Source organism: Excalfactoria chinensis, chromosome 1 (genome assembly GCF_039878825.1).
Source record: "Excalfactoria chinensis isolate bCotChi1 chromosome 1, bCotChi1.hap2, whole genome shotgun sequence".
NCBI lineage: Eukaryota > Metazoa > Chordata > Aves > Galliformes > Phasianidae > Excalfactoria > Excalfactoria chinensis.
In genome coordinates, this window is record NC_092825.1 from 167,719,503 (window position 1) to 167,738,491 (window position 18,989).

The 18,989-nt window shown below is 39.7% G+C and overlaps 1 protein-coding gene across 12 annotated transcripts in view; it reads right to left on the bottom strand.

The window, feature by feature from the left end:
- The window catches only part of ZMYM2 (zinc finger MYM-type containing 2), a 95,633-nt gene that overhangs the window by 60,276 nt on the left and 16,368 nt on the right, over positions 1-18,989 (bottom strand). For 3 of the 12 annotated variants that reach the window (XM_072326578.1, XM_072326579.1, XM_072326583.1), the window contains exons 3-6: positions 14,036-14,164; positions 12,208-12,709; positions 11,850-11,943; positions 2,933-3,221 (exon numbers count right to left, since the gene is read on the bottom strand). In XM_072326578.1, the coding sequence (XP_072182679.1) occupies positions 2,933-3,221; positions 11,850-11,943; positions 12,208-12,699 (875 nt within the window). In that variant the 5' untranslated portion in view covers positions 12,700-12,709; positions 14,036-14,164. Of the gene's footprint in view, positions 1-2,932; positions 3,222-11,849; positions 12,710-14,035; positions 14,165-18,989 lie in introns of those variants that run through there. The other 9 variants (XM_072326572.1, XM_072326573.1, XM_072326575.1 and 6 more) reach the window with 6 other exon arrangements.

Below are 18,989 nucleotides of genomic sequence, written 5' to 3' on the forward strand. Positions count from 1 at the left end.
ATCTTCTTTGATCTTCCACTGTGTGCTGCACATGTAACAAGCGCCGCATTCGTCAGCCAGCCTTTCAATTCAGATCCCACAGGTTTGTAAGGCTGTCCCCACTCACAGTTTCACTCTTAATTCCAAACTATCACATTCTATAAATTAGAAGGAAGGAGAAAAAACAGATATCTTCTCCTGTGCCTGCTAATCCAAAGGAATATTTCATCGATGTACAGAAGTGCTACTAGCAGAGAAAATAAAACATGGGCTGGCTAAGTTTGGCTCTGTATTATAAGTGACCATGAGCTGTAAAAGACATGCTTCACTCATTCACAGGAGCTCCAACTAGGATGAGTGGGATAAATGCTGTATGCCTCCCTAGACAGGCTCCTCTGAAAGTAGGCCTACAAGCTGGAAATGGACTCTATCAAGGATTGTAATGACAGGACGAGGGGTAACAGCTTTAAACTAAAAGAGGAGATATTTAAATCAGATATCAGGAAGAAATTATTTAATCAGAGAGTGGTGAGACACTGGCACAGGTGCCCATCCCCTGAGGCACTCAAAGCCAGGTTGGATGGGGCGCTGGGCAGCCTCAGCTGATAGGCAGCAGTCCAGCCCATGGCAGGCTGTTTGAACTCTAAGGTCACTACAAAACATTTTATGATTTATGCAAATGAAGTCATACCATCCCCTCAGCATTAACCACTTGCAAGTCTGCCTCCCACTAAAGGAAACTAAGCAGCTTTTGGTTTGCCTTTCAGCAAGCTAGAGGAGATTCAGGTTAGGATGTGATACATTTCTGGTCAGCAAAACAAAGCCAAAGCTGCCCTGAGGATCTCAGAGTTCCTGGCTGGATTCTATAAGGGCTTATAAGGACAATGAACTCTCATCAAAGTAGATGAGTCTGAGGTCAAAAAGTATTATTTATATTTAAGGGAGTTTTAAACTGCATATGAAGAAAAAGGCTTTGATTTTGGTTTATTTGTGTTTTGTTTGTTTGTTTACAATAAGGGTAGTGAAGAAATGAAACACTTTGCCCAGCAATGTGGTAGTTGCACAGTCCCTGGAGACATTCAAGGTCAGGCCTGAAAGATACCAGGTCTGCTACCTTGGAAAAGTTCTTCACTTGGCAAAGTGAAGAACAACATCACCTCAAGAAGCATCTAAATGTGACTTCACAGATGTTCTTTAGAAACCAAAAAACTATGCAAACTATTGTAAACAATGAAAAGAAGCCAAGAATCAGTTATTTTCCCATCATTCATAAATAAAGCCTTTTCATTTGCGTGTTGCTGCTTACAATGCGCTATTAAGTATACCCAAGAACAATTCTCAAGAGAACACTAACTTAGCCATGAGTTGTCAAGATTTCAGTCAGAAATAAAAAGATTGCTCTTCAGCTTCACCTATGATACATGTGGTGGAATATTTACCATACAAAAAGAAATAGGTGCATAAAAAAGGAATTGTACAAACCATCAGAAAGAGTATAGTGCTCTTAATTAGCTCCGTAGAGGTAATTGCTCAGGGAACTGGAACTTTTACATCTATTTTAAAAGAGCTAAAGTGTTAAGTCTGAGATATTTACTGTGTACCAAGATATGAAAACAAAGGGTATAAATACTTCCTATATTTTGATATTAAGTCTCATGAGAAATGAAAATAGATAGATATGAATGAATACAAGCCATTCATCCACCTCACAGCATAATATAAATCTTCCATTAGTCTAAATATGTGATTCTGCGATTATGCTACAATCATCTTCTCCAAAACATACATTAACAAAGGCAGTCTTTACTCAAAGTCTTCTTTAGCTTGGTAAAAATTAATCATTCAATTAGTGTCAGTGCAGGGCGTACTAGGCTGAGATTTTACTGGAAAAGATACAGAAAAGTATGAGCACCTCAGAACTAGGATACCAACAGAACAAAACAGTACAGCTAGTATACCCAGCACTGGGAAAATAAAATCAGATAATCAGAGTGATTTGGGTAGGAAGGAACTTTTAGTTCCAATTCCCTACAATTCTTTAGACCGGGTTCTTCAAAGCCCCATCCAGCCTGGTCTTCAACACCTCCAAAGATGGGACATCCAAAACCTCTCTGGACAACCTGTTCCATTGTCTCATTACCCTCACAGTAATGAATTTCTTCCTAATATGTAGACTAAATCTACCTTCTTCCAGTTTAAAACCCTTACCCTTCATTCTGTCACTACAGGTCCTTACAAATAGTCCCTCCCCAGCCTTCCCAGAGGCCCCTTCAGATACTGCTATCTTGGAAGATTTCCCTTTGGCAATTTTGAGCTATGAAAACAGTGAAAAATTACAAGTCAAACGTACCCAATAATTCAGAATAAGCCACTTTGAAGTACATTTGTCACCCTTTCTACTATTCTCTTAAGCTATAACTTGAAAAGTTGTCATTGTTGCATATACTCTATGGGACAAATCCAAAGTTTCTCCTCTACACACAGTCAACAGTGAAGAGTCCCCAATGTTTCTCCCAGCTGTTTTCAGTTTCTACTGTTTTTAGACTTTGTACCTTCTACTTTCAAAATGAATGGTTTCTGTGTAAAAGGTCTACTCTGTTCATGAGAATTTTTTATCTGAAGAATGTATTCTACCACAGGATATAACTCAGACAACCCTCACCTCCTTGCCTCCCCCACCAGCCCCCCCTTTTCTCCATCCTCAAAATCCCTAGTTTGTGTTTGTCCTTCACAGAAATAACCTGCCCTACTCCGAACTCAGTTTGACTTCTTATTTTGTTCTTGTGTAAACAATGAATTCAACATTTCCAAATGACATTAAACTGACAGTATATAAAGTACCTGTGTAGTCAAATTTTACATCATTAAAAGTACAATTATGAATGCATGACAATCTCAAGTATTACTGGATTTTGCTGCTAACGCAACATAAAATAAAATAAAAATCCCTTACTTTCTGCACATGACACAAAGTTTCTTTGGAGCAGGTTTGTGTGAGAATGATGAGAGGCAGGTGGTAGAACAAAAAAGATGAGCTGATCCTTTCCGTTGATATGCAGTCTGTCCCTTTTGCAAAGGCTTTTTGCAGTTTGCACACGTAACTTTAACCTGTTTAGAAGGCGGTGGCTGCTGAGTAGAAGGCTGGAAGATCTGTTTGGGTAGTGATGCTACTGGTGACAAAGAATCCACACCTGGTTGCTTTTGATTCCTAGGAAATGAAGCTGACTGGGATATCCAAGAATCTTCAGTAAAGAAAGAAAAAGTTAAGTGAGCAAACACGAGCATATATACAGAGAATAGTATGGTCATAAAATATGTTTTTTTCTGGAGCTGACAATTTTAGTGGCATTTTTGAAATTCAGATTTAAAATTCACTTTCACAGTACCACACTCCACTGCTGAAAAAAGCTTCAGAACACAAATAAGACTCTGAATGGTCCCATTCTACACCTTACAACACGTTTTGCAGACCTCAATTCACTTACACCGTGTTTCAAGTAGGCAATTCCATCTCCAAACCAACAGAACTGTAACTACCAAGGTTCAAGACACAAGCTTTCCAAATTTATCAACAAAAGTATGAAACCTTAAGATATTCGTTAGTTATTTTATTCTCAAGTGAGCTTTAATACACAACTGATGAAGTTACTTAGTCCTGTCTCTGTAGCAAACCACAGAGTTGAGGTCCTCCACAGTAGCACCCTGGTCTAGTCTGCAGCCCAAGAATTGTACTGTATTATTTCCATCTATGCCACTGATTACAGTTTGCTTTTAACATGACAGTCTTCTCAACACAACAAATAACACTTAATCTGCAATGTAGCACAGTCATGAGAGTTTCAAGTTTTTTTCAGTAGAAAATTACATTCCATTAAGTCCTGGCAGTAAACAATTCCACGTCCTTCTACTACAGAGCTCACTAGTCTTCCAACTGTATTTTTAGATAGTAGACTGCTATGGAACTATGTCACTTTTGGCAGATATTTTATAGCATGACATTTTGCAGATTAATTTGCATATCTACTGGATAGAAAATTTTACTCAAGTTCTTTTTTACGCACCTGAAAACGCTGCATGCTTCTGGTTAAACTACACCATCAGTATCTTGGTTTGAATCAAGAAACACAGTTTGGACAAGAAAAATATACAGTTCTGTCCTCCAATAAAATTTGAATTCTAGGCTTTTCAACAGAACATAAGCTTTCATTTTAATAACTATCACCACAGTTCAGGAACTTTGGGCTTCTGAAGGATGCCAAGAATGATACACCACTTGAGTGTAAAATAAAACATAAGTAAGAACTTCTTTTCACCATACCAAACCACTTACAAACACTTTCAATAGTATGCGTCAGCTATCCCACGTACTCTCATAGTACTTGGGACTTACCTTTCAAGCCTGAGATTCCAGTCATTTAGACAGGTATTTCACACACACAGCTACCACTCTATTTGGCAGTAGCTCTGCTGCTGTTTTTAAGTGTGAACATAATTTACTGCAAATAAATAGTAATACTCAAGTCTTCAATAACCTATTCAGTAGGTTCCCGGAGTGTTAAAATAGGACTATCAAGTAAAAAAAGATTACTTTAAATTCTAAAACTTTAGGGCACTTTAACCTACAAACTCCAATAAGTGCCTACAACTTAGGCACTACCTTGGTCCATAATCATCCATTAAACTGTATGAGGAAACAGTACCTTCTGTTTTCTAAACTAGTCTTACCCACAAAGGGTTTTACTAAAGTTATTTTGCTGCATATTCTGGAAAAAAAAAAAAAAAAAAATAGCAACAAAGCTGAAAGCAAATGGAAGATCCCCCAGAAAGTGGAAGATCATTTCCCAGTGCCATTCCCTGCCAAGGATGGCCTATTTCTCAGACATTTAAGGCAAGTAAAAAATTGACTTACCTCCTCTAAGTGACATTACATTGCATTTCTCCTTCAACAAACATCACAAGAACATCTAAATATCTTTTCCTTTTCTGTATCACACCTTCATAGACAACATTTCTTATCTCATGACTTTTCTTCACGTCTCATTTTTTAACTACACTAACTCCCCCCACTTAAATACTCTACAAAAGACCTCTAAAATTGGCTTTTCCTGTCCTTGAACTGAGACAATATATCACACAACCTCAACTGCTTTCTGATCAGTTTCCACGCTCCACTGCTCTTATGTCTTCATCCTGCAGGTTTCTATCTCCAGTTCTCCCTTCTAATGGTCAAGTTTATGAGACCACAGTTTCATGTGCAATTTCTTCTTACCTACAATGGCTATTTCTACTTTTTTTTTTTTTTTAGAAAAAACTCATTCGTACTCTAAATTGCTATAAAATTATTCCTTGCTCCCACTTACACCAATACATTCATTTGTAGCATTATCTTGAAAAAAGAAAAAAATCAGCTTAATGAAATAATACCTTTCAATTATTTATTATTATTATTTTTTAATTTATTCTACAAAGTAGAAACTACCAGCATAACTTAGGGCAGAAGTAGAAGATAGTTATGAAGTTTTGCAGAGTCATGCAGCCCTTGAAACATACTCAAGTATGTCTGCATTAATAACCTGGTTCACATTTAATTTATCAATTGTTCATTCTGTTCTTGGAGCAGTTTTGATGCACAAAAATTAGATTCCATTCAGAACAGCAGGACCTGAGTTCCATTCCAAAAGCACCTGAAATACGTGCCTCAGAGCTTACCAGGAGCATTAAGTTCTGAATTATTACATAGGATGTAAGGTTCTGTATTACACACCTACCTCCACCCATACAGTGAAGGCATTTAGCCCAAGGAAACAGAATAACACCAACTCATTATAAATCTTACTAACCATATTCAATGGATTTGTGCCCACATAAAATTGACTTCTTGAGAACAACAGTATCAACAACTCTGATTTACTGTTTTTCTAATATGTAGATGTCACATGTCCTAGTTCCTTTCTTAACAGGAAAAAAAAAAGTATCAGGAAAACAACATCCTATGTTTACATCTTCAAGGCTTCAAATCCTCCATATAGAAAGCAAACAAATCACAGAAGCACAGAGCTGTTGAGGTTGGCAGGGACCTCAGGGTCCCTCTGCTTAACCCTCAAGCAGGGATCCCCAGAGCATGGTGCCCAGGATCACATCCAGTTGGCAATGAAAGATCCCTAAGGAGGAGACCCCACAGCCCTCATGCAGCCTGTGCCAGCTCTCAGTTATGTGTACAGCACAGCAGCACTCCTGGTGTTCAGAGGGAATCTCCTGTGTGCCAGTTTGTGCCCACTGCCTCTTATCCTGGCACCGGACACAACTGAAAAGAACCTGTCTCCATTCTCCTTGCTCCTTTAGATATTTGTACACATTATTATTTTTGCTGAGAAGCTCGTACAAGTCTCTAGAAGAAAAGGAAGCAACTTCTGAGGGAAACAATAAAATAGAAATATGTATCTTGAAAATCTTTCCTGTTTAACAACTTTATCAGTGACATTGAGAGGGGGACCGAGTGCCTCCCTCTACAAGTTTGCTGATGACACCCAAGCCATGCGATGCAGCTGACAACTGAGGGACAAGATGCCATCCAGAGAGACCCAGACATGCTTAAGCAGAGCCCAGGTGAACCTTATAAGGCTCAACAAATCTAAGTGCAGGATCTCTCTGAATAACCCCCACCCACTATCACTGCAAGTCAGGGAATGTAAGGATAGAGCACAACTCTGACTTAAAGGACCTGGGGGTACTCAGGGATGACAAGCAGGACACGAGCCAGCAGTGTGCCCACACAGCCCAGAACGCCAAACATACCCTGGACTGCATCAAAGCAGTGAGGTCAGGAGGGTGAGTGAGTGATCCTGCCCTTCTGCTCTGTGCTGGTGAAACCTCACCTGGAGTACTGCCACCTGTTGGAGTGTGTCAAAAAGGCGGCCGCAAAAATGACCCAAGGGATGGAACACATCCACCACAAGGACAGGCTAAGAGAGCTGAGGCTGTTCAGCCTGGAGAAGAGAAAGCTCTGAGGCAACCTGAAAGCAGCCTTTCAGTATCTGAAGGGATAATCGGGGATATGGTTTAGCTGAGAAGTACTGGTGATGGTTGGACTGGATGATCTTTTAGGTCTTTTCCAACCTTGATAACTCTGTGATTCTGTAAAGGGGAGCTGCAAGAAGGAATGGGAGACTCTGTCTGTCTGTAGAGTCTGTTGTGGTAAGACAATGGGAAACAGTTTCATACTAAAAAAGAGGAGATTTAGATTGGATGTAAGAAAAAAGTTTCTTAATAATAAAGGTGCTAAAGCATTTGGAACCAGCTGCCCAGGGAGGTGGTGGATGCCCCATCCCTGGGAACACTCAAGGTCAGGCTGGATGGGGCTCTCAGAAACCTGATCGAGCTGTAGGTGTTCCTGTTCATTGCAGAGTCGGACTACGTGGCTTTACAGATCCCTTCTAGCCCAAATGATTCTGTGATTTTAAGTATAAAAATCTGCAAATGATCCGAACCTACCATTTTCCAGGATTTTTCCTTCATTAAAGCTACTACTACTACTACTTTTCTCCAGTTAGTTTTTCCTTTATGTCCTTGATCATTTTGCTCCTTTCTCTCCTTCACCATATTGCCCTTCTTCCCTTTTACCTATGGCAGTCCTTTCTGTTTACTTCAGAGCTTACTGCTCTTGTTTTTGCATATGAAGACCACAGGCATAAGAAAATCCTGTATTTGCATATGTGAAAATAAATTTCTCATATCCACTTGCAAACTTATTTTTTACCCCCTTCTTCATACCTGAAAAATTTCTGTTCAGTCCCTGTCAATCACACCAAAAACACAAGTTCAGTCTTTTCAGGGAATGCACATGTTGATTTTCTTATTAAGAAAAACAAAGGCCCCATTTTGAGGTAATGAATGCTTTGTCATCCACGACTACATCACCATCTCTGATGACACAATAATCGTGATTCCACACCCACATCAGAGGAATCAACAACCAACAGTGCAAGTTTCACAAGACTCATTTCTGAATTTAAGTTAGCCACTGAAACACCCAGACAATCCCAATTCCCCAAACTTCAACTTCAGATGTCAAATCTTGATATGAAATTTAACATGAATACAACAAAAAAGAACACAAGGTAACATCTGACTTAAAGGCTTATCGTCACACTGCCATTTACAAAGCAGAACACAGAAAATACTGATACTTTGCAAAAGTACATTAGGTGACATTATGTCCAAACGAAAGAACTGCGCTATATAAATATTTCTCGAAAAGTACATTGAAAATCCATGTATTTCAATCAGCATATTACAAGTTAAGCAACATAAATAGTGCCTACCGCACCTGGATTCTAACTGAAAATATTTTATAACTACCCTAGCTAGTCTGAAGCTAAGCCTTTTGCAAAAGTGGTCATTCTTGTTTTTCCCCCCCACACTTCTTGCCCAGCTGGAAAGCAGAATATTGACATACAAGTTCAAAATATTTTGCATTACTTTCACTATTCTACAGAATTTAAGGTTTCACATTTCAAGACCACTGACAACTGTCCCATTTTATTTTAGTAAGTCTTGCTTATAAGACACAGTATGCTGCTATTTACACAGAGATAACAAAATCATACAATGAGGTCTTCCTCCATCACCTAGAAGAAGTTTCACACTCATAGGCTCTCATCCTGATGGGGATTTCAACCACCCACGCTTCCACTGGCAAGACAACATAATGAGCAACCCAGGAGACTCCTGGAGTCCACTGACAGTAACTTTCTGGTTCAAGTAGTGGACAAACCAAACAGATGTGCAGTGTTGCCAGACTTGGTGCTCACCAATGTGGAGGAGCTCCTTAATGATAAGGCTGGAGGCAGCCTTGGCTGCAGCGACTATGCTCTGGCTTTGTGATCTCAAGGAACAAGGGCCTAGCAAAGAGTAGAGGGTGAACTTCAGGTTGTAAGGAATTGTTGAATGAGATCTACTGGAAAGAGGTCCTTGGAGACAATAGAGTGGAAAAAAGACAGTTACTCCTTAAGAATGCCTAAGAGTGCAAGAGCTCTTTATCCCTCAGAATATAAAGCACGGGAGGCAAGAAAATAGCATGGCTTGGCAAGCACCTGCTGGTCAAACTGAGGGAAAAGAAGGACGCATCACCTGAGAAGAATACAGGGGTGCTGTCCAGACTTGGAGATGGGATTAGGAAAGCCAAGGAACAGATGGAACTGAACTTGGCAATAGATGTTAAAAACAAGGGGAAGTTCTATGGGTACATAGGTCAGAAGAGACGGAACAAAGAAAGCATTATCTCCCCTGCTAAATGAGAAAGGAGAACTGGCTACAACAGATACAGAGAAGGCTGAGGTACTCAATGAGTTCTCTGCCTCAGTCTTCACTGGCAACCAGAATTCTCACATCCCTGAACATGATCCTCTAGGTGGGAACCAGGGGAGCAAAATCCCCTTCACTGTAATGACAGAGAAGGTTCAAGATTGACTCATGAGACTAAACATGTGCAAGCCCATGGGACCAGATAATATGCATCCCAAGGTCCTAGGGGGGATGGCTGAGGTGGTTGCTGAGCCGCTCTCCATCATATTTGAAAAGTGGCTGTCAGGAGAAGTTCTCATGAAATTGTATTTTACAGTATTAACAGGTAACAAGATAGCAATTATGGTGAGTGTAACTGAGTGCAGGAAGTTGAGCCTACAAGTTAAATCCACTTTGTTAAGCACTGTAAACACTGAGAATTGCTCAACTATCATGATACATTGCATACTAACTACTTCTGACTAACAATCAAATCTTCCAATTCAGTTTTCTGCATGTCAAATTATATTCAGATGGCACAACAGATCAGTAAGATAATGCTTCTTTAAATAATATTGATGCATTACACTAATCACAAAACTACACAAAAGGGTACAAAAGTTATTTAGGTACATTACTAATAAGAGGGGAGCAAAGGAAAATCTCAGTTCTTTACAGTACACAGCGGGGAATGTCATCACTGAGGACAAGGAAAAGGCTGAGGTTCTCAACACCTTCATTATGTCTGCCTTTAGAAGCTAAACCATTTATCCTTGGAGTATTTATCCCTCTGACCTGAAAGTCTCACTTGGGGAGCTGAAGAAACTTCCCCACGATTTATGTGGAAAGAGTTAAGAGAGCTGCTTCTCCACCTGGACTGCCACAAGTCCATGGGACTGGATGGAATCCACCAAAGGGTGCTAATGGAGTGGGCAAAGCTGACAGCCGAACAGCTATCCATCATCTTTCAGTGCTCCTGGTCAATGAGAGGGTCCAGAGGATTGGAGACTTGCCAACATTACTTCCATCTACAAGAAGGGTTGTAAGGATGATCTGGGGAACTACAGGCCTCGATGCAAGGCAACATTACAGAGCAGACCATCCTGAGGGAGATCACAGGGCATGTGTGGGACAACTGGGGAATCAGGCCCAGCCAGCACGGGTTCATGACAGGCACATCCTGCTTGACCAACCTGATCTACTTCTATGTTCAAGTTACCCACCTACTGGATGAGGGAAATGCTGTTGACATAGTATACGTAGACTTCAGCAAAGCCTTCAACACTGTCCCCCACAGTATTCTCCTGCAGAAGCTGCCAACCCACAGCTTGAACAGATACACTCCTTGCTGGGTAAAGAACTGGCTGGATGGCCAGGCTCAGAGAGTGCTGCTGAATGCAGTTGAATCCAGCTGGTGAACAGTCACGAGTAGTGTTCTCTGGGGCAGATACTGGGGCCAGTCCTGCTCAGTATCTTTACTGATGACCTAGATGAGGGCACTGAGTGCACCCTCAATAAGTTTGCAGATGAAACCAAGTTGGCAGGAAGTGTTGATCTGCCAGGGAATAGGAAGGCCCTACAGAGGGATCTGGACAGACTGGTTAACTTGACTGAGGCCAGTGGGAAGAAGTTCAACAAGACCAAGTGCTGATCCTGCACTTTGGCCACAACCACAGACTTGGGGCAGAGAGGATGGAAGACTGAGTACAGGCAATGGATCTAGGGGTACTGGTCAATGCTTGACTGAACATGACAGAAATAGTGTTGCCAATAGGAGTGGGAGAGCGGTCATCCCTCTGTACTGTGCCTTGCACCTCGAGTACAGTGTTCAGTTTTGAGTCCCTCACTACAAGAAAGACATTGAGGCCCTGAAGCATGTTCAGAGAAGGGCAATGAAGCTGGTGAGAGGTTTGGAGCACAAATCTTATGATATGAGGCTGAGGGAACTGGGAATGTTTAGTCTGGAGAAGAGGAAGCTCAGGGGTCCCCTTATCACTCTGTACAATTGCCTGCAGGGAGGTTGTGTTGAGGTGGGGTTTGGCCTCTTCTCCCCTGTAACTAGTTGATAGGATTAGATGGAACAGCCTTGTGTTGTGCCAGGGGAAATTCGGGTTGGACATTAGAAAATGCTTCTTCTTCGAGCTGCCCAGGGAGGTGGTAGAGTCACCGACTCTGAAACTGCTCAAAAAATGCTTCGCTGTTGCACTGACATGGTTTGTGGGAAATACTGGTGATAGGTGGATGGTTAGACTGAATGAATTAAGAGGTCTTTTCCGGCTTTGGTGATTCTGTGATTCACCATTCTTTGAGTGAATAAAGGAGTACTCTCAAGCCATAAATGAAACTTTGCTCTTTAGACAGAAATATTTATACCTGAAAACACCTGAAGCATTACCGCACAATGACCTGGGATACCTTACCTACACAAAACATCAAGTCATTGAAGATTTTCTTTTCTGGAGTTGTAGATAAAGTTGTGATAAGGATGAAGAGAATCAAGATCTTCTATAAGAATTAAACTACTGCAGTTCAACTGACCCCAAAAAAATTCAAACAATTTTAAGGAAATGGTCAGAATTCTAACTTACCAGGATTATGATGAGTCACAGATTCTCCATTTTGAAATACATCTCCAGCCACATTCATTCTACCAGGATTGAAAGGTCCTACACCAGTCTTGGTCTGTGAAGTTAAAGATGGGGTGTATGTTTGCATATTAACACCAAAATTACTTGACTGCAGTCCGTTAGATACATCTCCCAAGTTGGCATTCTGCAATGATGTTACATGCGTAATCATTAAGTTCATGTCACGCCCTTCAGCATTTTCTACATGACCATCACTCACAGAGCTCATAGTACCTGTTTCTAATGTAGTTACATTAGCAATCTGAATGTCAGAGTCTGGTTCTGTGGATATACCACTACTACCAATTCCTGAATTTACCTTACTTCTTGAAAAACTGGAAGCTGAGAAATCCATATCGTTGGCTCTGTTTTTACACTCAGGAAGTCTTCGCTCATTAAAACTGGAAGCATTCTTCTCTTGTCCTTGATTTGTTTCAATATCTTCTTCATCATCAATAATAATAGTTTCGCTTATACTTCCCTTTTGAGAATTCAAGTCTTTCGGAGGAGGAAGCATTTTGCAATCATCTCCTTGAAGTTCGTCATTTTTTGACAACGCAAACGCAGTGTTCCTTTGTTCTGCTATCAGTGATGTAGAATTTTGTGGCGTTTGTACAGGTTCAATAAAAACAACATCGTCATCATCTTCTACTGTAGAGTTCTGGAATTTACCCGGTCTAGAAACTAAAGAGCTTGGTGGACTAGCAAATGTATTTCCTACATTTGCAAGACCTGCTGCCATGGTGGTATTTGCTAGAAGGTCAGGAGTATGTTCAGATAGTTCTAAGCCTCCCAGAGAGCTTGTGTCCATTCCAGACCTGCTGTTTGAAGAAAAACAAAGAAACAACAACAACAACCAAATGTCAGAGTACGACATAACTTTTCAGTAACAGCTCCTAAAAATAACTACAGATTCCCAAAGAGTTGGTTGAAAGGGACCTCTCAAGATCAACTGGTCTAACACCCAACTACACAATTTATAGTTTTAGTTTTTATTCGGTTTTCTTCTTATCTTGGCTAATACACAAAGAAAACCCACACAGTTTCTCTATGGTTTCTTATTTGAATATCTTAACGTTCATTTCATTTCTAAACCTGCAATAGGAAGTGAAAGGGCCAATACCAACATTTCCCACTAAAATAGCTTTCAGCAAAAAACACATCAGAAACTGAATTTTTGTTGGTATTCACTACAAGATTTTCGTTTCTCAATCCCTCTCCTGAGGGACTCCCTCCACCCACAGATACAATGAGCCCATAAGATTTCTTTTGCTAGACTGCAAAGCAAGATCAAGATTTAGACCATCAGAATAAAAAAACTGAATTCCTATTGAATTCCATTGCTATTAGAAACATTAGCAACTTTCAACATCAACAGATTTGTTAAAAGAAATAAAAAAGACTGAAGCCGTATCAACGCACATCATTTTCGTCTAGCAAGAAAATCTAAATCATTTTGCATGCTAATAACTTTCAAGTTCAACTGACGTTCCCCCACTCCCACAAAGGCAAATCTCCTTATGTGGTCCCAGTGTAACTGAGACAGAGAAGCAAAAGAGATACGGAATCGCCACATGCACTGAGAATATACACATTATTACAGGTGCACATCAACTTTACATTTTTAGCCATTATCAGATGTGGCTCATCTGTGGTCCTGACTAACTACTTCCTGTTCCACTTTAGCTCTCAACAGCTTTGATCTCTTTCCTCTCTAACAGCAAGCAATGCTTCTTCAGGCTCCCTCACAACAGCTACTTTGCTTGTGGGTTTCAGTTTGCATTTAGTTCAGATTGGTCAAATCCCCTGTTCATAACTCTATCATCACAAATTAAACACTGATAAGCAGCAAACAGAATATGTAACTTCTGTACCTCTTCTTACCTTCTGCAATTTCAAAAAAGCATATGATTGTTGTTAAGAGAATTAAAATTTCTGTAAAGAAAACTTGTACTAACAAAATAGTGAATTAAGCTGACCTTGATACATACAAAAGGAAATACAGCTAACATTATAATTAAGGTATATCCGAGTATACACTGATGTGCGACATCACTGAGCATTTATCAAAAGCTACAAGTAGCTTTCTGTGCATTCTTATAAATTCTTTATTAAAGGAAGTCAAAATATCCCACTCAAATACTTACCCATCCAGAAATCCACTGCAATCTGTTTACCTTAGTAAGTTGCTCCAAGATCTTTTATTTTCCTTCCTGTGTGTGTGGCCTGCTCTTCTTGAACCAACTTGCTGCCTTCTGCAAAAGCCGTGTTCTGTTCTGAAACAGTGTTAAAACAAACACTAAATACCTGAAATGGAGCATACCTTAAAACAGCGAGAATGTCTTCCACCAACTCAGCTCATGAAAACGACAATTTGGAATTTATAGTTTAAGTCAAAACCTGATTTTCAGCACAGCTGTCCTACAGTAATAGGGAAAATGTTGTAGTCACTATTAAAGCAGACAAAGTGCTGCTTACTCTCAATTTTTTACTGTTAGTTCCATTTACAGGATTATTTGTTTGGGGCTTTATAGGTAGAAGTAAAAAGTACAGTGTTTGTTAAGACACAGATACCGTTCCAATTACAAAATCAAATACTAGAATTAAAGAAGTCTGTTTATAATAGAATGTAAAGAAAATAAATGATTTGAGCAAAGTGAACTATTGACAAAAGAAATCTTATCAGTTAAGTTTCCTTGCTTTTTATGGCGTCAACTTCCACAATGCCCGTAGCATAACATACAAGGTTAAATTCACAACATGACAAAAGAAAAATTACAGATCACACATTTCAAATCAGGCTTACATTACATTGTTAATCATTTTCAGATTGTATAGATGCACTGCAGTAGTACTTAGCACAGGTTCAGGCATCCATAGCTTATATTAACACACTTGACACAGGAGACTGAAAACACTCAAAAGTTCAAGCCTGTATTCATTCCTCAGGTTTCACAACAGTCATTAGGTTTACCAGGCTCGGCAGCATTTTTACAATAGGATATCAACATATGTAGTTATCTACTGTTTGAAGACAGGCCTTAAAATCCTCAGGCAGTAAAGAGGCCCAAAGAAATACAGCACAAATATTCTTCTAAGCATTTAGAATATTATTCAAGCCTTCATGTCCATTAACTGGAGCTGGCAGGGGGGAAGGGGAATACAAACAGCAAAGCTGTGAACCAGATTAATCCTAGAAGAGAGGCAACCACCTTTTAATTCCTTCATATGTTGTTAGCCTTACAGCCAAATGCCATTATGTAAGAGCATCTGAAACACTGTGAAGGTAACATTCAATTGGAACGAAGAGTTTTCTTTTACAAGTATCATTATCATCAAAACAGCTGGCTTGTACCTTCCTGGAAATCAGTCAGTTACACTGAAGATTAATTTAATCCAATATTCTCTTTTACCTATCATTTTTCCCCTCAAGGGCTGATTAATTCGAAGTCAGACTTCTCAGCTTTTACTGATAAGAATGTATTCAGTTCATTGATTCTTAAAAGTTTCCCAGTTTTATTCCATATATTTTCTTTCTCAACAAGGATGAAAGCATCACAAGCACGTAAAGCTTTTAATGAAGTTTTAAATATACCTGAACAGATGGGAGCAAAGAGGAAATGAGTCCGTGCCAAGACTACACCTCAGACCTGAATCAAACCTTTGCTATTTCTGTTTTCAAAGATTCTCAGTAGAAATGTAGATGGAGTTATTGCTTTTGCTACAAATTATGTGCATGGATTATAACAGTCTGGAAGACATCTTTTTGCCTAAACATACTTATTTTTCCCCATATGGGCTCTCAGGAGGCTTTAGTGACCCGTGTTAGGTATGACAAACAGAAACATTCATTTCCTTAACTGCTGGTACACAGTAAGATCAGCTGATATTTGCACACAAGTATCAGCTTCTATCTTTGCAAAACTCAGCAGCAAAATAAAAGTTTTCCAAGTTTGTTTCTTTCTTTAAAAGAAAAAAAAAAAAAAAAAAAGTGATTTGCAAAATGACAAGAAGTTTTCTACAAATGCTGGTACGGAAAAGAAACCCAAAAACCACAGACAATTTTGCATTCAATATTTCCAAATGAAAACTAACAACAACAACAAAAAGGAGTAACTTACAAGTATAGGTTTACAATAGGAAACTAGGAAAAACTCCATACCCCATAGCTTGTTAAACATATTTCACTGCTACCATAGAAACGCGATTGCTAGAATCCTCTGAAATTCATTAGACTCATCACTGGATAAATTGCTAAAACTCAGGACAAAAAGAGAATCCAAAGCCCAAAAAGCTACAGACTGGCAAGATCAATTCTGCAGACAATTTATGTTCAATACTGTTGCTAAATGAACTCAAGGTTCTGTGGTACTACAGAGGCACCAAAATGATAGCCGGATGGAAACACAGGCAGTACACACCAGCCCTTCCTGAACCATGCTATGTTCTCCTTTTAAATTAGGTTGCACCATTGATGCATAAAAGTCTTCATGCTAAAATAAATCACCATCTCATATCCACATTCAGGGTTTAATTGCTGAAGAAATAAATGGCAAAATCCAGGCATGACTCTGGAAGGATGACAAATTTAACAGCTTTTAAGACAGCCACCTAGGTAATGCTTCATAAGCCAAGTCCTTACAGTTGGAAAATAGAATAGTTTCGAATTTAATAGGAATTGAAGAAATTTGGGAATGAAAGAAGGTAATTAAAAATAATCAACAAAAAGCTGGATTTTCCAAGCCAAAGTCTCTACTATGTGCCATTAGCAATAACTGGGATGAAGGTGACAGATATGGAAAAGCACAGTCATGGTTATGTACCCTTGGAGCAAAGTCATAAGGATAAAAAGGAGTCACTGAAATCTGACCAAAAGAACAGTTTCTTCAAAGCAGGACATTTGAAACAGACATTCAATGGTGGCCAAGAAGGCCAACGGCATCCTGGCTTGTATCAAGAATGGTGTGGTGAGCAGGACTAAGGAAGTCATCCTGCCCCTGTACTCGGCATTGGTGAGGCCTCACCTCGAGTACTGTGTCCAGTTTTGGGCACCTCAGCACAAGAAGGACATGGAGGTACTGGAGCAGGTCCAGAGAAGGGCAACGAGGCTCGTGAAGGGCTTGGAGAATCAGCCCTATGAGGAGAGACTAAGGAAGCTGGGGCTGTTTAGTCTGAGGAAGAGGAGGCTGAGGGGAGACCTTATTGCCATCTTCCAGTACCTGAAAGGTTCTTACAGTGAGAGTGGGGCAGGTCTCTTCTCACTACTGACTTGTGACAGGACGAGGAGAAATGGCCTCAAGTTGCGCCAGGGCAAGTTCAGGTTGGATATTAGGAAGAACTTCTTTACAGAAAGGGTGGTTAGGTACTGGAATGGGCTCCCCAGGGAGGTGGTTGAATCGCCATCCCTGGATGTGTTTAAGAGCCGTTTGGATGTGGTACTCAGGGATATGATTTAGCAGAGGTTTCTTTTTTGTTTTTTTTTGTTTGTTTGTTTGTTTTTGTTTTTTTTTTTAGAGATGGGGTACTGGTTAGGCTGCGGTTAGACTTGATGATCTTCAAGGTCTTTTCCAACCTGGGTAATTCTATGATTCTATGATTCAAACTAAGACCAGCATGTGCAAATGCTCCCATACAGAGCCTTAGAAAAAACGAATGCTTTTGAGAGAATATATAATTAAGACATCTTGAAAGCTAAAGGGATTAATAAAGTTCTGGAGACAGTGTAACACAAGGGTACAAACAACACAGAAACAAAAAAGAACTATTGATCTGTCCCCTAGAAGAAATACATTCTATTAAGAAAGCGCAGTATCTTAACTAAATTATTTACCTCAACAGGTACTATGCTGCAATTAATTTCATATCCACAAGAGGAGAAACAGCATATTAATGCCATAATGCAGTAACAGCACGGATGACAGAAGAAGTGAGACTGCAAATGCCAGACATAGAGTAGGCTGAAGACTTCAGGTACTGTTGTGTAGACCAAGGGAAGAGGACAGACAGACAAAAACGAGCAAACAAAAGAAAAAAACCACAGCCACCTAAAACCACAAAGATCATCAACAGAAGAAAAAGCAACGCCTGGTAATTCTGAGCCATACAACATGGCTCAAGATGTAATTATCCGGACAGCTCTCCAGAATAGCATATTTAATCCCAAGGGAATGAATAAGAAAACAGTTCATTACTTTAACTTCCGACTTCCGAAACTAGAACAACAGAAGAGCTAGGAACCAAGTTAAAAGGAAATGGAATGGAGCAGCCAGAAGAACAAAAGCTTTTTGAAAACATGAAGGCCATTTAAAGACTCACCAAATGAAGCACACAACTAAACTCTCCCAAAACTATAAAGGCTACTACCAAAAAGGCTCTGAACTAAAAAGTATCATGAAATTACACATGAGGAAAGACCTGCATTCACTTGCCCTATTCTTTATGCTTTGCTAGGCATAGTTCTGCAGCCTACCTTGAGCTACGTCAGAGCAAAGGTTTGTCTAACATACCTATTGTACAACAGCACAGTTTTACAAAAGACAGAGTACCCAAGAAACCTGAACCACAGCAAAGAAAACAGAGCAAGATGTTTGCACTGATGTTCAGTAAGGAAAACACGAGGGAGGACCACATCAAAGCTTGCTTTCTAAGGGTTAGTAGTGAAAAATATCCAAAGTGCTAATAAAAAAGAATTTTAGAACAAACCACCAGAACCACATGATTTTCACTGAGACTTCTAAAGGCACTCCATAATTTTGTATTACAGTTTCTGTGATCAATGACTTAAACAGAAAGTGATAATTAACCAAATAATTACAATTACCATCCTCTATCTGTGATAGAAACTACAGCTGAATAAATATACTGAGGAAAGATACAATAAATGGGGAAAGAATTGCATAAATTATGCAAAGGAAAGGCAACATCTCACAGTACTCCTAGGGAGGTAATTTGAAGAGTTCACATACACATTGACCAGTGCTGATTAAACTGGTACATAGCACTCAAGATTTCCAAAAGACATTCAGCCATGTTCCTGACTAAACACTACAGTGGAAATTATCCATAACTAGTTTTGAGCAAGGGTCCTCTTAAGGATTTGCA